The following is a 22189-nucleotide window of genomic DNA, read 5'->3' as shown; positions in this document are numbered from 1 at the left end:
AAAGTTTTCATGTTAGCAGGCTGTAGAGTGCCCTGTGTGTAATGGATCTACAACTGTTTAAATCTCAAAGGTCAACATTACATTGTTGATATTAACAGTAACTCTGGGCCTCTGTGTCATATTTGTTTAAAAATTGATAAAAAAAAATTGAATCATTCAAAAATACAGACTATCCATCCATCCATCTTCTTCCACTTATCTGGGGCTGGGTTGCGGGGGCAGCAGCTCAAGCGGAGAAGCCCAGACCCCCTCTCCCACTATCTCCAGCTTGTCCGGGGAATACCAAGGTGTTCCCAGGGCAGCCAAAAGATAAAATCTCTTCACCATTTGCCCAAGAACCCAGGAGGCACCCAGGAAGATGTCAGATGCCTGAAGCACCTCAGCTGGCTCCTTTCTATGTGGAGGAGCAGCAGCTCTATTGTGAGCCCCTCGCGGATGTGTTGTTGTTATTGTTGTTAAATTTCAAAGTCAGCAGGTGAGATCAGGTTTTTGTGATCCCTGATGTGGATCATGTGACCTGGTTTCTAGCTTACATGACAGGTCAGAGGTCAGCGACTGTAACTCAATGACTCCTGTTAATGTGAACTCACTGAGTGTTTGTGGTTTACCTCTCAGACTGACTGAAGTCCACAAGAAGATGATGATGGAGGAAGAGGAGGACAGAGCAGAGTCTGCAGGGTCCAGCTGTCCGTCTGTGAGGAGTGACCGGTCCAAAGGTGACAATCCAGACTTCAGTGGTGAACCTGGACCAACGAGGTCAGAGAGCTGAACTCACTGAGTAACAGAAATAATTCTGCACTGACATTATAATCAGTGTTGATTCTGGTTGATTTTCTGACTGTGTTTGTGAGCTGAGAGGAAATGAAAATGAATTTGTAACCAAAATCAGTTTTGTCCAGTTTTCCTGTAAAAAGCTGAACTCTAATCTAAGAGGATGTTACTGACAGGAAACAGCTGCATTATCTGCAGTCTGTGTGATCACAGCTGCTTCAATCATGTTTGTGTCTGCAGAGGTCAGAGGTCACAGTCTGCAGGGTCCAGCTGTCTGTCTGTGAGGAGTGACTGGTCCAAAGATCTACCTCCATACTTCAGTGGTGAACCTGGACCAACGAGGTCAGAGAGCTCTGATGACTCCTTTACATGTTTGTGTTTCCTGGATAAATCTGACCTGAAACATCCTCAGATTGTTACAAAGATTCATTAAAAAGAAAAGAATGAAAGAGAAAAGATCCAAATGTTAGACTTGGTCATTTGCTGTTTGAGGACAGTGATGCTCATATCTGTGGGGAAAGTGTGACCTGAGTGGGTTCATGTTTGTCTTTAAAGAGCTGCTCTGATTCTCTTTGTGTCTGATCTGTTAAACAGTCTGAGAGGTCACACAGAGACCCAGCAGCTAAAGCCTGGATCATACTGGCTGCTGTTACTCCATCAGGACAACACTGAACCACAGTGGTGTTCATGGAAATCAGCCAATAAATTCAGTGCAACTGCCTTCATGCAGATGTAAACTTGAGTGACATCATATTCTTAATCCACAGCATGTAATATGATGTCAGCCATTAGTTCAACATATAAACGAGATAAATGAATGGTTGTGCAGAGGCTAAGCCTACGCTTGAAGCCACTGAGGTGGTCGTTAATGGGGTTGACGCGATGTCACTGGTATGTATGAATTAATTAAACAGTCCAATAACTCCAGCAGTACTTATCTTGTCCTTTTTGGTCTTTATTCCAATATCATCTTAACATAACAGTGCAGCGGTTACAAACTGTTTGCCTTCTTACAATTAACGACACACCTGACGGCGATTACTGCGTCTACCTTAAATACCTTTTTGAACAAACCATACCAAAATAGAAAAGGTGACCTCTAGCAGCCACATAAGGTATTAACCCATGGCTCCTACAGGTTGGTTCACATGAGGATATTGTGTATATGAAGTGAGTGTCGGGAGAAAACAAAACAGTGGTAAATGGCCTGTATTTGTATAGCGCTTTACTCAGTCCCTAGGGACCCCAAAGCGCTTTACATGTTCAGTCATTCACACACTGGTGATGGCAGCTACATTTTAGCCACAGCCACCCTGGGGCGCACTGACAGAGGCGAGGCTGCCGGACACTGGCGCCACCGGGCCCTCTGACCACCACCAGTAGGCAGCGGGTGAAGTGTCTTGCCCAAGGACACAACGACAGAGACTGTCCGAGCCGGGGCTCGAACCGGCAACCTTCCGATTACAAGACGAACTCCCAATTCTTGAGCCACAATCGCCCAGTGACACAAAGTGAACAAGTCATTCTTCATTCTTCAGGGGGCAGTATGTAAGAAAAAGGAAAAAAAGAAAGAATGTTTGGACACTGCTAGCATAATTGACAGGTTTTTAACGGGGCGCCCACACAAACGCAAAACAGACGAACTCTGTATTCCTCGTCCACACGTAAACGCAAAAAAGGAGTTTAAAAAAAATCTCCCTTTTCGAAACACCGTTTACTTTTGGACGAAAGGGCGCATAGAAACAGCTGCATTTTCCAAAATACCCATATAGGTGTGGACAGAGCTTCAAAGAGTTAGTAGATTATTTTATTACTACAAGTAAATTATTGCAGTTTACTTTTATTTGTTTTAATTGTTTACTAAATGTTTGAGGTGTGAAATAAACCGCAATGTAGTTTGAAAAATATGGGCGTGTGTGGCTAACAAAAAAAGTTGGGTTTCACTGTTTTTGTCAGGATCCTGGGTCGCCCGACCGAGCGTTTTTAGTTCTTTCTGATTTATGTATTTTGTACTCGTGTGATTTATTCCATGGTTTTTAGTTTTGATCCCTTGCCCTTCATGTTTTCTTGTGCCCCCTCTGTTCTGTGTAAGTCTGTGTTTCTTGGTCTGTGTCTTTGCATGTTTTGAGTTTCTTGTGTTTTCTGTCACTCTGTATTGTGAATTATGTTCTCGTGGTTGGTCTTTTGTTACTCCCTCGAGTCTAGTTTCTTGTGTTCCATGTATTTCCCTCTGTGTATTTTGGTTCTTAGAGTCCTCTGCTTCATGGTTTATGTCTCTGTGTTTCTTAGTTGCTGTCTCCACCGTGTCAAGTTCGCGTCTCTGTGTTATACTTCCTGTTTTACTTTGAAGGTCCGTGTCTTATGTGAATGTGTTCTGCTTTGCTTCCTTGTCCCATCAGTTCTGATTTCTCCCAGATGTGCCCTCCTTCTGTGTCTCATTCCCCTCGTTGCTTCCCAATTTATTTAAACCCTGTGTTTCTCTGAGTCAGTGTCGTGTCGTCCCTCATGCTGTATGAATCTCGCTGTGAGTTTAGTTTGTTATTTCCCAGTATACTTTAGTTTTGTATCTTTTCCTGGTGTCTTCGAATAAATCTGCATTCTCAGTTCATCCCTGCAGTCTTAGTGCCTGCATTTTGGGTCCAACTCCTGCTTGCCACACAGCACTTCTTGACAGCTTTAGCTGCCTAGAGTTTATGCTGGAGGGGAACCTGCTCACTTTGGGTATGTTTCTGGTTCTGCAGACAGTGCATGTGCTCATACTGGGACCAGTCTGCTTCATCAGGAGACTCCTCCTGTCCCCAGTGTGGAGAAAGATCCAGAACCAGAGCTGGACTGCAGACAGCCAGTCAGAGCAGCTGTGTACAAAGTAAGACTGAACATCTGTCTGCTGATGGACTCATTTCTGAAAACTGGACTTCTTGTTGTTGTTCAGACATTGAAGAGTTTTCTTTCTGTTTCTTTCAGCAGATGTTGGTCTGCAGGAGGTTTTAGATGAACATAAGATCAGTCTGAGGAGGAGATGTGAACGTGTGACTGAAGGAAGTGATGAAACAGGAAGTAGAACCCTCCTGAACAGGATCTACACTGAGCTCTACATCACAGAGGGACAGAGTGAAGAGGTTCATACCCAACATGAGGTGAGGCAGCTGGAGACAGCTTCCAAGATGGACGCCCTCCATGACGCTCCAATCAGGTGCCAGGACATCTTTAAAGCCTTACCTGACCAACAGAGACCCATCAGAGTGGTTCTGACCAACGGCGTGGCTGGTGTTGGAAAAACCTTCTCAGTGCAGAAGTTCACTCTGGACTGGGCAGAGGGCTTGGAGAACCAACATGTCAGTGTGGTGGTTCTGCTTTCATTCAGGGAGCTGAACCTGATCAGAGATGAGCAGTACAGTCTTCTGGAGCTGCTCCATGTTTTCCATCCAACATTACAGAAGGTCACAGCAGAGAAGCTGGCTGTCTCTCAGCTTTTGTTCATCTTTGACGGCCTGGATGAAAGCAGACTTTCATTGGATTTCACCAACAGGAAGCTGCTGTCTGATGTCACACAGAAGTCATCAGTCAGCCAGCTGCTGACAAACCTCATCCAGGGGAATCTGCTTCCCTCGGCTCTCGTCTGGATAACTTCCCGACCTGCAGCAGCCAATCAGATCCCTCCTACATGTGTCAACAGGCTAACAGAAGTACGAGGCTTCACTGATGCCCAGAAGGAGGAGTACTTCAGGAGGAGATTCAGTGATGAAGAGCAGTCCAGCAGAATCATCTCCCACATGAAGACATCCAGGAGCCTCCACATCATGTGTAGTATCCCAGTCTTCTGCTGGATCACTGCTACAGTTCTGGAGCACATGTTGACTACAGAGCAGAGAGGAGAGCTGCCCAAGACCCTGACTGACATGTACTCACACTTCCTGCTGGTTCAGACAAAGAGGAAGAACATCAAGTTCCATGAGGGACATGAGACGAGTCCACAGGAGCTGATGGAGGCTGACAGTGAAGTTCTTCTGAAGCTGGGGAGGCTGGCGTTTGAACATCTGGAGAAAGGAAACATCATGTTCTACCAAGAAGACCTGGAGCAGTGTGGTCTGGATGTGACAGAGGCCTCGGTGTACTCAGGAGTTTGTACAGAGATCTTCAAAACAGAGTGTGTGATCTTCCAGAAACCAGTCTACTGCTTTGTTCATCTGAGCATTCAGGAGTTTCTGGCTGCTGTCTACATGTTCCACTGTCACAACAACAGGAAGAGAAAGGTGCTGAAGGACTTCTTTGGGAAAAAATATAAAGAGTCATCGTTGGATGATTTTCTGAAGCAAGTCATGAGAAAATCCCTCCAGAGTAAAAATGGCCACCTGGACCTGTTTGTTCGCTTCCTTCATGGCCTCTGTCTGGAATCCAACCAGAGACTCTTAGGAGGTCTGCTGGGTCAGACAGAGATCAGTCCAGGAACCATCCAGAGAGTCATCAACAACCTGAAGAAGATGAACAGTGATGAAATCTCTCCTGACAGAAGCATCAACATCTTCCACTGTCTGATGGAGATGAAGCACCTCTCATTATTTGAGGGGATCCAAGAGTTCCTGAAGTCAGATAAGGAACTCTCTATGATCCAGTGCTCAGCTCTGGCCTTCATGCTGCAGATGTCAGAGGAGGTTCTGGATGAGTTGGACCTGCAGAAGTACCAAACATCAGAGCGGGGACGACAGAGACTGATTCCAGCTGTGAGGAACTGCAGAAAGGCTCTGTGAGTCCAGATGTGTTCATTAACATCATTGATTAGTGTAGATCAGTAGTTTAGTTCTTCAGATATACACAGTACTAAACGACTCTCATTAGTGTGAGTTTCTCAGATAAAATGTGTTTGTGCACTTCCTGCATTGGTAGTCATACGCTAGCTGTGTCCCAAAACGTCAGCTGCATCCTCCGGAGGCCACATTTGAAGGCCGATTACGTCACAGTCAGGCGACGAAGGCTGTCCCAATTCGTCGACTCCTTCAAATGCGGCACACAAATGCGTCCTTCATTTCCCCGAATTTGAAGGATGGGTCGGGTGTGTCCTTCCTGGCCCACCATATCCCAGAATTCATAGCGCGGCCCAGCCAAATTTCAGCTGCCAACAATGGCGGCCGCTACTAAGTTTTAAAATTAGTCTTATTAATCTTTCTGGGTCACAAAATAAACTTTTAACATATTTTCAGGCGAGAAAGTAGCTGTGTAAACTTCAAATATCTGCTTGGTTTATCAAGACATCGTATATTTGCAAAAGTGTGCCGACATTTTCGGAGACGTCTGTGTGAAATACACTCCACACACGTACACGCACGCAGAGTACTTTGTCGCCAGCGGCTACGTTTATTTATAGATTTCAGTTTGTTGTGACAGCACACAGTCTGACAGCTCCGGTCTCAGCTGAGTTCCGCCTCTTTCTCCGCTCCTCTCCCGTCTCACTAAAAAGGCAGGAAAACTGTCATCAGTCCAAACGCCATCAGCTGTTCTCACCTGCCTCTCCAGCACCGCCCCATCGAGCTCACTGCGCCACTCCTCCCCTGCAGCCGCGCCCGGGACCACACCTCCGCCACACACCCCCACCGCCCGACTGAGGCCGGGGAGCCGTCCGGCCGAACCTACTCCCCCCCCCCCCCCCGCGAGCGAGAGAGGAAATCGGCCACAGCCATCTGCGCCCCCGGCCTATGGACCACCTTGAACTTAAATGGCTGTAAAGCCAGATACCACCGGGTGATCCGGGCGTTGGCATCCTTCATGCGGTGGAGCCACTGCAGCGGGGCATGGTCCGAGCAGAGGGTGAACGAGCGCCCCAGGAGGTAATAACGAAGGGAGTCGACCTCCCACCGGATAGCCAAGCACTCCTTCTCCACGGTGCTGTACCGGCTTTCACGCTCCGTCAGCTTCCGGCTGATGTAAAGGACGGGACGGTCGGCCCCCCTCACCTGCTGGGACAAAACAGCCCCCAGCCCTCTGTTCGAGGCGTCAGTCTGCAGAACAAAAGGGAGGGAAAAGTTAGGAGTGTGAAGCAGTGGCTCTCCAAAGAGAGCTTTTTTTACCTGCACAAACGCCGCCTGGCACGGCCCCGTCCACTGAACCAGATCTGGAGCACCCTTCCGGGTGAGATCGGTCAAGGGGCTGGTCAGCTGCGCAAACCCCGGCATGAAACGACGATAGTAACCTGCCAGCCCCAGAAACCGTCTCACCTCCTTTTTAGTCTTGTGCCGCGGGCAGGATGCGATAGCCGCCGTCTTCTCCACCTGTGGGCGCACCTGCCCGCCCCCCAAGTGGTACCCCCAGATACTGCACCTCCCTCCGTCCAACCGCACACTTCTTCGGGTTGGCCGTGAGCCCCGCCCCCCTCAGGGACTCCAGGACCGCGGCCACCCGCTGCACATGCTCCGCCCAGGTGTCGCTGTGGATGATCACGTCATCCAGATAGGCGGCGGCATATGCAGCGTGCGGACGCAGCACCCGGTCCATGAGGCGTTGAAAGGTGGCCGGGGCTCCGAACAAGCCGAACGGAAGCGTAACGAATTGGTACAAACCGTACGGAGTGGAGAAGGCCGTTTTCTCCTTGGACTCGGCAGACAAGGGAATCTGCCAGTAGCCCTTGGTTAAATCCAGTGTCGTGAAAAAACGGGCCGTGCCCAACCGATCCAGGTTGGGCACGGCATGGGATAAGCATCAAAGCGTGACACCTCATTCACTTTACGATAGTAGACACAGAACCGTATAGACCCATCCTTCTTTACCACAAGAACGATGGGGCTACACCAGGCGCTGTGCGACTCTTCTGTCACTCCCATTTTCAGCATTTCTGCCAATTCCCTCTGAACAATTTGTCGTTTATGCTCAGGGAGCCTGTAGGGCCGTGAACGCGCCGTCACGCCAGGCTGCGTTTCAAAATGGTGCTCAATGAGAGCCGTTCGGCCGGGCAGGGGGGAGAACACATCCGCAAAACGCTGTTGTAACGCGACAACGTCCGCTCTCTGAGCCTGTGTGAGATGGTCATCACAAGGGAGGGAGGCGGGAATGATGGAATTTGGTACCTCCGGCCCCAACTCATCTCTCTCCTTAATCAGGCTTACCAGAGCAGCGGTTTCAACCTCTCTCCACGCTTTAAGGAGATTGAGGTGATAAATCTGCGTGGCCCCTCCCCTGTCCGACCGAGTGACCTCATAGTCAACGTCCCCAACTCGCCGTGTGACCACAAAGGGCCCTTGCCACTTGGCGAGCAACTTTGAGCTGGAGGAAGGGAGTAACACAAGCACTTTGTCTCCCGGTGAAAATTGCCTGAGCCTAGCCCCTCTGTCATACAGGCGTTGCTGACGCTGCTGAGCCTGGAGCAAATTCTCCCGTGACAACCTCCCCAAAGTGTGGAGCTTTGCTCTCAGGTCCAACACGTACTGAATCTCATTCTTAGCGGGGCTCAGACCTTCCTCCCAGCTTTCTTTAATCAGGTCGAGCACCCCACGCGGCTTCCTGCCGAACAGCAGTTCAAAGGGAGAAAATCCCGTGGAGGCCTGGGGCACCTCCCACACTGCAAATAACAGAGGCTCTAGCCAGTGATCCCAATTGCGTTCATCCTCAGTAATGAACTTACGAATCATGGACTTTAAAGTCTTATTCAGCCGCTCCACCAGCCCATCCGTCTGAGGGTGGTAGACGCTGGTCCGAATGGATTTAATGCCCAATAATTCGTACAGTTCCCGCAGTGTGCGAGACATGAACGAAGTGCCCTGGTCAGTCAGTATCTCTTTCGGGATACCGACTCGGGAGATGACCTGAAACAGTGCCTGCGCCACACTCTTTGCAGAGATGTTGCGCAGCGGGACTGCTTCCGGGTACCGCGTTGCATAATCCACCAGGACTAATACAAAGCGGTAGCCGCGTGCGCTCCGGTGAAACGGCCCGATGAGGTCCATGCCAATGCGCTCAAACGGGACCTCTATGAGTGGGAGCGGGCGCAAAGGCGCTTTTGGTATGGCCGGCCGAAACACCTGCTCCACCTCCATCAGAGGACAGTCCCTCCTCAGGTGTCCCGGCTGCCCGTACTTCCAGCACTCCTGCCCCGGCGTCTGTGCCGCTCTCCGTGGCTCAGGGGTGGCACTGCTCATGTCTGATCCCTGGGAAGGCACAAACGAAGCAAAAGGATTAGTGGGGCTTAGCACAGGCGCCCGCTCTGCCTGCGCCGGCGCAGGTACCCGGCGCCTTGGTGCCGGTACTGGGGCATGTCTGCCCGGTTTCCGGCCGCCTTCCCCGGGCTCCCCCGCTCCGGCAGCAAGATGGTCCTACGCCAATGTCACCAGCACCACCTTGTCCACCAGCAGCGTCTCCCCCTCCGATGAACCCGGCTGCAGCCAGCGCACCGCCGCGTCGTGCAGCTTCCGGGCCCAGGAAAACGGCCGGTCCTCCGACAGGCTTGAAACCGCCGGCGATGATCCTCCGGGGTGAGCCCCATCCTGTCCACCACCGCCCGGCTCACATCCTGGAAGCTGCTCCGCGAGGTCGGTGGCAGACTCAGGGCCGCCGTCTGAGCCTCCCCTGACAGCAGAGGAAGCAACCGCGGAGCCCACTCCACCTGCGGCCACTGGCAGGCCTCCGCCGTGGCACGAAAAGTCTCCAGGAAAACCTGGGGGTCATCCCCGTCGCCCATCCGGGGCACCGCCACCGACAGGGGGGGGGTTGTCGGCGGCGCGGCCGCGCCAACCAGCCGCTCCAGAACCTGGGTCTGCCGGTCTGCCTGCTCCTGCAGCTTGGCCAGGTGATCGCGCTGGGCCGCCGCCTGATCCTGGCTCAGTTTTGCCAACCACGCCAGCATTCGCGCCAAGAACTGCAAAGGCTGGGCGGGCGGCGCAACATGTGGGTCAGACATCCCCACGTAAAGAGGGTTTCGGCACCACTGTGAAATACACTTCACACACGTACACGCACGCAGAGTACTTTGTCGCCAGCGGCCACGTTTATTTATAGATTTCTGTTTGTTGTGACAGCACACAGTCTGACAGCTCCGGTCTCAGCTGAGTTCCGCCTCTTTCTCCGCTCCTCTCCCGTCTCACTAAAAAGGCAGGAAAACTGTCATCAGTCCAAACGCCATCAGCTGTTCTCACCTGCCTCTCCAGCACCGCCCCATCGAGCTCACTGCGCCACTCCTCCCCTGCAGCCGCGCCCGGGACCACACCTCCGCCACAGTCTGTTACCCACCCGCTCGATAGCAAGCCGGGGGGGTTCAATGGTCACTCCAGCCGGCGAGAGCAGCGGACTCCCGGCTTCATCGTTTTCAGACCCCCGCTCTTTCGCTACTCAGGTTAAACATGATATATAAGTCACTCGGATAACATAAAAATGTAATTGTTTGCCTTTTTCGATGTTTTATTTGTTCCGGAGTAAATCGGTTTGGCTGAGATCAAAGTTATTAGATTATTAGATTAAATAAAACTTTATTAATCTATCGGGTGGGTTCCTCCGGGATTTTCACACAGCTGAATAAACGTCAAACAGAAAACTAATTAAACAGAAGTGTGAAACGGTCGATAATTTATGCCTGTTATATTTTAGACAGCAAGGAGCAGACAGCCGAGTTTATTAAACTCCACCACAGCAGTGACGCAAATCTGAAGGCTAGACCGTCCCGTTTCACAACCTTGCACTTTCGGCCTTCTTGGTCTGCGGAGGACCCGGCTCACGTATACCGCGAAGCCCGGGTCCTCCGAAGGATGGAGCCGACGTTTTGGGACACAGCTGCTGTGTGTTGTAGACTCACATCTACATGTAGTACTTGTGTTGTGTCATTAGGGGGCAGTATTTTAAACTTGCTGCTGCTGTTGTTGGTCATTCAGATGCTCCTGTTAGAGAGACAGAAATAAGAATCTATGAAGAGCTTCTTTGTAGTGAAGTGAACTCTGATGTTACAAACAGAGACAAATATCCAGAGCAGTCACCGTCTGAGCTTCTCCTCTGACTACAGACAGAACTACAGACACAGAGTTTAGTGGCATAAACATGGTGAGTGAGGATGAAGGTGCTGAGGAAGACTCTGGTTTAGTGTGATTAAAGTGTGTTGTCCTGATGAGTGACAGAGCTGTGGGTCAGGGTGAGGCTCAGAGGTGAACCAGCTGTGCTCTCTTACTGCCAACAGTGGGACAAACTGAGTGAGAAGACACAGCTGACATCTGGACTGAACATGTGAGCTAATGTCACAGCACCACATGGATCCACTCTCATTCCTGCTGCTGCTCCTAATGACCAATGTCTGACTTCATGTCCTCATTAATCACAGAGCTGATTGTTCAATGTTTAGTTGTTGCTGCTGAAATGTCGTCCCTGTTTTCTGCTGATGGAATTCACTGCTGTGTTTTTGGCTGCTGTTTACATCCATGAGCTAACTTCCTGGCAGCGCTCGCCAAACGTCATGATGTCATCAGTGCTGTATAGACGGTGGGAGGTTTATGTTGTAACCACACAGTGTTTCTGTCCGTATGCTGCAACCTTCCACACCATCCTTTATTGTACAGACTCGGCAGCAGCTCCATGGATCCCAAATCCAAGAGTGGGAACAGATTTGAAGTGTGTCACATCCATGTAGTCACAGCTGTTTCCACCATGTTTGCACTGATATTAATCCTGTTCAATGACACGTTTCATATCAATGAATATGTTCTTTAGGACGTCCACTGACATGTTTAAGTGTCCTGCTGGAAATCACTCAAATCATCCATGAAATTCATGAAAAATCCTTTTAGTGTTTCTAACTTCACCCTCTGTCCTCTCTCTCTCTCCATCCTCCTCACTGCTGCTTTCACTGATAATCACACAAACATCGTATTCAGCTACAAAATAACACAATAATATCATCTGATGATCATTATTATAAGAGCAGGATCCATATTTGATATCAGAGTAACACACTGCTTGGTTATGTGCAGTCATCATCAGTGACTGTGGGTCAAACGGAAGCTGACCTTGGTCACCTGTCCACTCTCACCTGTTTGTGTTTGCTCTCTCTTTGCTGTCTCCATCCTCTCTCTCCTTTCTCTCCCTCTCTGTCTTTGTACCGTCACTCAGGTCCAATGGAAACAGTGACATTTACAAACCAATCAAAGACAAACTGATCCATGTCAGGTTATAACAATATTCAAAGTGAATACAGGCTGCTGCTGGACACAGACAGGTAATCATTTTGACTTGCTGTCACCTGGATCTGGACCAGGGGTGGGCAATCTCAGTCCATGAGGGCCGGTGTCCCCGGAGGTTTTAGATCTCACCTTGGGTCAACACACCTGAATCACATGATTAGTTCGTTACCAGGCCTCTGGAGAACTTCAGGACATGTTGAGGAGCTAATTTAGCCATTTAAATCAGCTGTGTTGGTTCGAGGACACATCTAAAACCTGCAGGGACACCGGCCCTCGTGGACTAAGATTGCCCACCCCTGATCTGGACTCATAAACACTGAAGCCCTGAACAGGAATACAAATCATGTTCTGCCAACTAGCGACACACCAGCAGATAATGGCTCATAAAGCTAAAATGAGCCAATCATTTCTGTGTTTAGTTCCCCTGAAATCAGATCTGATATCAGCAGCTCTGAGTTCATTCATCTTTATTGTCCAGTGATGAGATTTCTGCTCCGTTTGGTAACAGTCAGCAGGTTTTTCCTGCGTGTGGACGTGAACAGTCGTACCTGACAGCAGGTAGCAAACAGAGATCATCTTTCCAGCTGTAACTCTTCACTGAGCTGAACTCATTCAAAATGTTCTGGAGTCAAAACAGGAAACAGTCCAAATGTGTGTCTTCACTCTGACTATGGATCAGATCTCAGTGACAGACTGTGGACATTATGGAAGCCTAAATGTGACACCATCTTCCTCCTTCATCTGCAGATTAAAGCCAATCAAAGATGCTCATTAAAAGTCTGCAGGTCTGAGAGAGACTCAATCGTTGTGTCATGTCAAACACAGTAAGAGGAGCTGAAGCACAGATGTGAAGAGCAGATTCATCAGATTATGACCTCACTCTGTTTTGTCTTCATATACATTCAGTCTGTGTTTATAGAGTTTCAGTACTTCAGTACTAAGCAGGAGAGGAACTACCAGACCCCTGTCATCAATGAGTGCCCAGTGGAGAGAGTGGACAGCTTCAAATACCTCGGAGTTCACATCACGTAGGACCTGTCATGATCCTGTCACATCAGCACCGTAGTGAAAAAGGCCCGACAGCGTCTCTACCACCTCAGACGCTTGAGAGACTTCCGACTGCCCTCCAAGGTGCTCAGGAACTTTTACTCATGCACCATAGAGAGCATCCTGACGGGAAACATCTTAACCTGGTTTGGGAACAGCACCATGCAGGACAGACGAGCTCTACAGAGGGTTGTGCGATCAGCTGAGCGCACCATCCGCTCCGAGCTCCCTGACCTGCACTCAATCTACAGCAGGCGGTGCTGGACCAAGGCCAGGAAGATCGTGAAGGACCTCAGCCATCCCAACAACGGACTGTTCTCTCTGTTGAGGTCAGGAAAGCGATTCCGCTCCCTGAAGACCAACACAGAGAGACTGAGGAGGAGCTTCTTCCCGCAGGCGACACGGTCTCTCAATCACACCACCACACAGTACTGACCCACACATATGGTTCTTACACACACACTGGACAGTCTGGACTTTGTTTACACTTAATCACTTTAAGCATATTTGCACTGCACAAGACACCTACAATGTGGTTTGCACAACACTGGACATTATATTTCTTCATTTCCATTTAATACTTGTAAAATGCTGCTGTTATTGTATATATATTTATATATTTGTATATATATTTATATTTCTTCATACATTCTTATATATTTCTATTCTGTGTATTGTGTATTTTGCTGTACAGTTATTTTATCCTATTCTTTTTCCCAGTTAAATTTGCCCTTCATTCTAATTTGTGTTGTACAGTTATTTTATTTTCAACAAACTCATATATATATTTTATTTTATTCCTTCCTAGTTAAATTTACCCTTTTTAATTTTTCATATTTATTTCCTATCTTATTCATAGCCTTTTCTTTTTTCTTTAGGTCACGAGCAGTTGTATAAGCATTTCACTGCATATCGTACTGTGTATGACTGTGTATGTGACAAATAAAATTTGAATTTGAATTTGAATTTGAATATAATGCAGATTTTCTGCTTTTATAATAACACATTTTATATTTTCTGTAATCACAGACTGATTAACTGTGGACTCTCAGAGACTCACTGTGAAGTTGTGGCCTCAGCTCTGAAGTCCAACCCCTCCCATCTGACAGAGCTGGACATGAGTGAGAACAAGCTGGATGATTCATCAGTGAATCTTCTGTGTGCTGGACTGGAGAGTCCAAACTGTCGACTGGAGACTCTGAGGTGAGTTCACTGACTGCAGCTGTTGTTGTTTTTCTATATTTCAGATCTTTGATGTTTGAAACTTTCTTCAGTTTCTAAATGTTCAGGATGTGTCTGAAGACAAATGTGAAGAAGTTTGAGTGCTTTCAAATGTTGTGTCTTTCCAAACGACTAAACAACAGTTTTTCCTTTTGGCTCCAAATAGAAGTGACAGACTTGAGCAGTGTTCATTTAAAGGCTGACAGAAGTGGAGTGGTGATGGGGAGATGTTTGACAGGACAGTTTTTCAGCCTCCACAGGTTCATGTTGTGCTCCATCAGTCAGTGAAGATGAAGTCAGTGCTGATGAGGGTGTAGAGTGTGTGAGGGATGTGAATGAGACTGTTGAAGATCTGATGACAGCAGATAAAAAGAGACTTTGAGCTTGTGTGGAAACAGAGAGAGAGAGAGAGAGAGAGAAAAGAAAGACATGAATGTCAAAGCTAATAAAGGTGAAGTTAGGAGCTGTGATGATGATCATGGTATCAGAAGCTGATCTGGCTCCTACAGAGACGACCCACACAGCTGCCGTGGTGAGGTGTGTGTTAAAGCAGAAGAACACAGAGCAGCCTAACACAGGCCCAAACATGACAACAAAGCAGGATTCAGGCTCTGTGAGAGGATTTCAAACAGAAGCTGCAGAAGAGAAAGGACTCTGTTGGAATGACTACAGAAAGAAGGCAGCTGAGACCAGTTCAAGTGTTTCCATGGAGCCCAGTCTAACATTCATTTAAACACTAACGTACAGAAGTGAATGAGAAAATAAATCCATAGTTTCAAATGTAGAAATAGTTCTCAGTTCATTAACAGAGTTTATTACAGTTCATGACGATATTAGAAATGTTCAAAACAGCAGCTGGTAGGATGTCTGCTTCACAAGGTTGGAGCCAATTCCAATAGTTTGTGATGCACTTGAATGCAGCGTGAGCAGTTCACTGCCTAACCCCACAGAGACTGTCAGTCTGGACTTTTCTTTATTTCTATTGGCTGTCAGTGAGATTTCAGAGCAATCAGAGATTGCGGGTCTATGTACGAAGTTTAATTAATGTGCAGTTGTTGAAGTTGTACAATGAGAAATGGCAGTTTTGGGATATTTCCTGCAGAGTTTGACAAAGCCAAAGATGGCTTCCAGTGAAGGTGGGACATGATGGCTGACATTAGTACTGCCAGTTCCATGTAATCACATCACTTTAATGTCATTCTGTTCTGGATCAGATGTGGAACCATCACTGCTTATTTTATTGTTCCTGTAGCTGATTTAGGGAGAGACTAACAGCCTAGGCCACAGGTTTCGAACTCCAGGCCTCAAGGGCCGGTGTCCTGCAGGATTTAGATGTTTCCTTGATCCAACACAGCTGATTTAAATGGCTAAATTACCTCCTCAATATGTCTTGAAGTTCTCCAGAGGCCTGGTAATCAACTGATCGCTTGATTCAGGTGTGTTGACCTAGGGTTATATCTAAAATGTGCAGGACACCGGCGCTCGAGGCCTGGAGTTCGACACCCCTGGCCTAGGCAGTTTGTGCTTCATCTTTACCCAGGGTACTTCTGTGATTATTCTCATCCTTTCTGACTGGATTAATCCCACATTGACTAACAACACTGGTCCATGTGCAGCTGACTGTGAGGCTCAAAGTGCAACACTGAAAGAACATCATCCATAAATATTGAGGAATAACTGGACTCTCATACAGCGAGACTCAAATGCCTTTAAACATCAGCTTATCCTGCTGATCCAAGTCCAACACTGAGTTTGTAAAAACATGTTTGTCAATCATTTTGTTTGGTTTCTGAGGAAAATGATTCAATAACTTGCTGCTAATACACAACATTTCATCATATTTCCTCATAACCCTCTTTTGTCTGACCATTTGATCCCATTTGAATTTGCAATAAAGGATCCACAGAGTTTGGTGACAATAATGACAGTAGATGTTTGTGTGAAAGTGCTGGAAGCAAATGAGTGTGTGATGTTCTTTCAGTGTTGCACTTTGTAGACGCTCCCTGAGCACTGGTCTCACAGCCAGCTGCACATAGAGACCAGTGTTGTTAGTCCAGGTCAGAAGATGACTTGTTGGAATGAAAATCAGCTTGTAGTTTGTCTGCTTTAATAATGTGACTGGAAAAAGGTGTTGGACTTCAAATATGTCCATTTCTTTCACACTTCACCTTTAAAAGTGAAGCCATGTGGTCCCTGGAAGGAAAAACATGACTTTTTCAAGTCTTTGTCCTGTTTTTATGATAAATGTACGACAGTAATGTGAAACATTCAGAGTTTTTTCTCTTGTTGTGTTTGTTTCTGCTTCCTGTTGGCTTCAGCTGTTTGGAGTTTCCATTTTCTAAACTTCTACATTCTGAACCTTCTTCAGCTCTGAACAGATGATGAAACACTGAATGTTTTCAAGCACTTTGTCTAATAAACTTACATCTTTCATTTTTTATACAGATTGTACCGCTGTGGTTTGTCAGAGATCAGCTGTGATTATCTGGCAGCAGCACTGAAGTCCAACCCCTCCCATCTGAGAGAGCTGGAGCTGAGCAGAAACAACAAGCTGCATGATTCAGGAGTGAAGCATCTGTGTGGTTTCCTGGAGAGTCCAGGATGTAAACTTGAAACTCTGAGGTCAGTCAGCATGTTTTAGTTGTGCTGAGATGGATATGGTGTGAAAGTTGTGCTGACACTAAACTGCAGACATCAGGCTGATATTATACTGATCCACATTGAGGATCTTCATGGTAAAGTCTGTTTTCTTCTTCTCTCGTTTAGTCCATTGACTGTAGCAGAACAATGTTCACATTTCAAACAGTGATACTGAAAGTATGGCCCGCGGCCCTCCACAGGGTGGCGAGTGGCTGGCCGACCTTTCCTAGTTCAGAGAAAGGGGACCCCGATTAACTGTGTTCTGTTCCTCCTCACAGTTCTCAGTATCAGACACAAAAATGAGTAATCCACAGCTGACTCTGTTTAGCAGGTCAAAGGTCACAGCACAATCAGTCTGTGCAATATGTGAAACAGAAACGGTTTGGAGCAGTAATTATTGCACATTTACAAACTGACATGGCATGCTGGGTAATGCCACCTGGTCAGGTAGTCAGATGCTCTCATGTGAGTCATTTACTGACGACATCAGACTGAGTGTTGATGAATGTGAAGGCCGTTTCTCAATTCCCAAGTACGCGAGTCCGTACTCCCGTGCGTTCTCGGCGAGTACGTACTGGCCGAGAATGCACGGGAGTACGGATTCGCCGAGAACGCGAGCACGGACTCGCGATTTGTACAGTCGGAACACCAGCGTACGTGATGATGTCACAGGTCCGGAGTTTTTACTGCCGTCCCCTCTTAATTTAACTGTGAGTAACATGTTATGCAGCTTAACTTTAATCACAGCCAAACCGGTTTACTCAGGAACAAATAAAACACTCAAATAAACCAAACATTAACATTTAGAAGTGATCTAAGTGACTTATATATCATTTGTAACCTCAGTAGTGAAACCTCTATTAATAAAAATAGTGTACATGTACATACGTGTACATACCTTAGTAATAAAAAGCAGGTGAGATGTTAGAACGCTTTTATTTTTATTTTAGTGGACACTCAATACTATAGACAGCTGCTGGAGTTTCTTTAACCTGAGTAGTGAGAAGACCGCGAGCGGGAGGGGGGGGAACGATGTGCCGGGAGTCCGCTGTTGAGTTTTGGACGAAATGCATTCTGGCATATTTAGCTGTACCAAGTCCACACCGATGCATGCTCGATAAAACGGGCGGAGCGAGAACACATCCGGGACTTTTTCGCGTTCTCGGCTTGATCCGTACTTCGAATTGGAACAGTACTTGGTCTCCGACGGATGACGTATCACGAGTACACGAGAACGCAACTACGCACAAGTACGCATATTGATAAACGCCCGAAGTTTACTTGTGAATGATTTGCAGCTTTGACTGTAACAGTGTGACGGCAGTGATTAGAGCAATAACTGCATGAAGTATTTGGACTGACAAACATGTGGATAGCTTTTGTTCTGAGGGTTTAGACAGTCTGCCTCTGTGTGTGCTAACTGTGTTCAAAATGTCGGCCAATCACAGCTTCATGTTCTCATTTAGTGACACCATGAACACACAGTTGAAAATGTTCAGCTGACAGAACTGTTTTATAATCCAGACTTTGAAACTGGCTCTGATTATTTCCTCCTCTGCTACAGTGAGCTCACCCAAACAGTTAAACATACAAGCATTTCTTTTCAAAGCTTTTTATTAGAAACACATTTAAACTTCTACTTTTTAATATCCCAGGAAGCACAAGTAAGCCTGCAGTCTGAGAGCGCAGTGCTCTGTGAGGAGAATAAGGTATTAATAATAATGATGATGATGATCAGCTCATATTAGATAATGTATATTCCAGGAAGCAGCTTCAACAAACTCAGTTTCCTGTTCCAGATCAGCTGATCAGTCAGGAGCCGATACTACCATTCACCATAGCAACGGATAAATAAAGAGCAGCGGTTCCATGTGAATCCAGAGGAGCAGGAATATGAAGACGTGTTAGTGCTGCGTGATATAAAAACGGGGGAAGAAGAGTTTGAATCAATGTGGGTCACTCTGTCATCATCACAGACTTTAAACAAAAGCGATCATGTATTATAATGTCCATGCTCATCATTAAGCAGCTTGAACTTGAGCAGCTTAATGAATCCTAACTTTACATTTGATTTGAAATCTAATGATTCAGCTGGAATCTGATTACATTTCATGATGGAATGTAATCAGATTAAAATCAGAGCATCTTCAGCTGCTTTTAAAATGTTTGAGTTCAGTTTTAGTTTTAAAGTGATTTCAGCCTCATCTTCACTCAGATATTTACTTCATCTCCAAAATCCACCTGCGACACACACGTTTCCATCAGTGTTATTGATTCGAGTCAAACAATGATTGATCACTGTGCAACATAGTAAATGTTTGCAGTGCAGGAAACTTCCAATCTGACAGCAACACCGTCCACAGAGTCAGAGTTACAAAGATGGAGATCACAGATTTTTTTCTGAGCTGATGGTAAATCTGGGATGTCATTGCTGTTCCCATCCTGATATATTGATCAAGAGCCCCCCCGACTTTACATACACAACACAGAAATCACATGGGGAGACGGGTCGGAGACCGTTAGTATTATGGAAAAACACTGAAATGTACAATACAATGGGAAAGTTGAGGAGGAGGGGGAAAAAGAGACCTCTACTCATGCTGGGCTCCTATGAGAGGACAGCTTGAGAACAGAAAACAAAAACTCCTCTGCACAGAGAGCACAAATGTCCACATCACAACATCTTGAAGCATGTGACAAGCAACAGAGGTGGGTAAGGGGTGAGAAGTAAGCTGATGCAGACACAGCCATCCTGCTTTGCAGCTATTCATCCAGCGCTGGGCCCAGACCCGCCGTCCAGCTCGGCCTTAGAGATAAGGACACAAAGGCATTTGGAACCAAGAGTTTAAGCACAGTTTGTTATCAGGGGAGAAATTGTTTGCTATGTTCAGCTCCAGGCTTGAGACCGCAGCTGGTGCCGATATGGTAGCTGCATGGAAAAGTGGTGGTGTTCTTTAGTGCGAACCACTGCGTGTCAATTTTACAGTCGATCTAATGTCCATCACTGGTCTCTCACTATTCCCGTTGGAGAGCCGTGAGCCTCTTCACAATGTTATCCATCCATCCCAAGATGTTATCTAGTTTGCTCATAGAGCAGGAATGTTCACAACAACGGTGAGCCTCCCCAAGATGTTGTCAGTCTCAGTACTCACAGCAGCCGCAAGCTTCTCCAAGATGTCATCTGTGCTGCGTCTAATGAGCCCATTCTGAGAAGCCACAGCTCGCTTCATCGTTCCAATCAACATAGCGGGCAGCCTTGTGGGGATTTGAACAGGTCCCCCCCCCCTTTTTTTTGTTCTTCAATAAGCCAGGGCCAAGCCAGAGCTGATCAGCAAGAACCCTGTTATCATGGTTCCGAAAAGGTAGATGTCTTCAATGTCCTCGATCGACAGTCCCGCCAGGCACACGACCCTCCAGTCCTTCCACCCGTCCATCGTGTATCCGGCAGGGAACATCCATCCAGGACATTCGGGCCCTCCCGAGCCCAGACTTCTCGTTGAGAAGAGGGTGTTCAGGGACCAGTTGATCAAATCCATAATTCGTCTTTTAGGTTTAGAGAACAGACTGTGAGACTCTTTCAGGGTAAAGGGAGAGAACTAGACAAGACTAGACAGAGACATGAGAAAGCCAAGCAGGAAAGATAAGGGAAGGGAGAGGGAGAAAGTGCGACCACCTTCGTCAAGAGCCAGAGAGAGAGACTGACTGATTGGCTGTAAAAGCTTCATGTTTAGCAAACTAATGTTTAACTGGGATTTCTGCTTTTGTTACAAAGTAAACTTGTGCAGATGAAATCTCTCCTGAGCTTTGACTTTAGGAATGAGGAAATGACTCGGAGTGTCAGTCAGCTGTAGATCAGTTTACAATCTTAACCATGAAAGAAAGAACAGCTAACAGATGTGTGCTCCTCACATCTGTATGAATCCTGTGTATGAGTGAATCTGTGACGGAACTGTAATAGTGTTAAAAAGTAAATGTGACAAGGACATGAATGAAAAACAAATTGTGATTAATGGTGAAGAATGAGAAGAGGAAGCTGACACTCAGCTGCCATGCTGCTAATGTTTCTCAGGACCTGCTGTACGTACATTTACAGTAAAGAAACTGGAAATCATTGTGGAGCTGAGCCTGAGGATTTCTGATGATCAGGTTTATATTGTTGATTGTCATTTATGCTTAGAAATGTTTACTCATATATGCTTAGTTTTATAATTAGTTGTAGATTGATAGAGGTTTGATCCTTAGCAGTCTTTTGATACTCTGTGTGCCTCCCAGAGCACTCTGGCATGCACACACAACTTAAGGTCAGGAGAGAGGTTATAGCTTCTCTTATTGATTTATTGTATAGGAGGACACCTACTCTGTATCTGGTTAACTATAAGAGCCTTTTGTTCAGATGGACCGCTAGACTCCTTGCACCAGCTTTGGGGAGTCTTCACAGGGTCACATCTTGACTATAGGGAACCTGGCTGAGAGTCTGATGGAGGTCAGGTCTCCCTCATGCATGAGTAACACAAAGACCTTCGCCTGCTTGTGTCTTGCTTTGCTGTGTACTTAAATTGTCTCGTTCCAGCGTTGGGCCTGTGCTAGACAGACCCATCAGACACTGGAAATCTTTTTTGTGGAGCCTAGCCCGAGAATTTCTGATGATCAACAATAATCTGCTGCAGTTCAATCACAACCATGTTTAAATCAGTTGATGTAGAAGGATCATATTCTGACTTTAGACTCCAATCATTAGAAAATGCTGCATTTCTACAGGTTCCAATGTGGTTAGAGGAACCCTGGGACATGTTGAACAATAATACGATGGAGTTTCTTCATAAGCACTTGGTTTGATTATTGTGGGAAATCTCCAAATATGACTGACTTTAAACATCAGCTTATCCTGCTGATCCAAGTCCAACACTGAGTTTGTAAAATGATGTTTGTCAATCATTTTGTTTGGTTTCTGAGGAAAATGATTCAATAACTTGCTGCTAATACACAACATTTCATTATAGTTTATTATGACCCTATTTTGTCTGACCATTTGAATCACATTTGAATTTATGAATAAATTCAAATCACATTTGAAAATGTGATTCAAATTTGTGTGAAAGGACATTTGTGTCTGATTTCCTTTCAGTGTTGCACTTTGTAGACGCTCCCTGAGCACTGGTCTCACAGCCAGCTGCACATAGAGACCAGTGTTGTTAGTCCAGGTCAGAAGATGACTTGTTGGAATGAAAATGAGCTTGTAGTTTGTCTGCTTTAATCATGTGACTGGAAAAAGGTGTTGGACTTCAAATATGTCCGTTTCTTTCACACTTCACCTTTAAAAGTGAAGCCATGTGGTTCCTGGAAGGAAAACACGACTTTTTCAAGTCTTT

The 22189-nt window shown here is 46.6% G+C and overlaps 1 protein-coding gene across 1 annotated transcript in view; it reads left to right on the top strand.

Moving 5' to 3' along the window:
• Positions 1-22189, top strand: part of LOC134624179 (NACHT, LRR and PYD domains-containing protein 12-like) — a 463420-nt gene that overhangs the window by 1017 nt on the left and 440214 nt on the right. The window contains exons 3-5 of the mRNA XM_065470091.1: positions 3739-5515; positions 13989-14162; positions 16626-16802. Of these exons, the coding sequence (XP_065326163.1) occupies positions 3739-5515; positions 13989-14162; positions 16626-16802 (2128 nt within the window). The remainder of the gene's footprint in view (positions 1-3738; positions 5516-13988; positions 14163-16625; positions 16803-22189) is intronic.

The sequence above is a fragment of the Pelmatolapia mariae genome, linkage group LG3_W (genome assembly GCF_036321145.2).
Source record: "Pelmatolapia mariae isolate MD_Pm_ZW linkage group LG3_W, Pm_UMD_F_2, whole genome shotgun sequence".
NCBI lineage: Eukaryota > Metazoa > Chordata > Actinopteri > Cichliformes > Cichlidae > Pelmatolapia > Pelmatolapia mariae.
The sequence above is the reverse complement of the archived record's forward strand: the minus strand, read 5'-3'. Positions and strand labels throughout refer to the sequence as shown.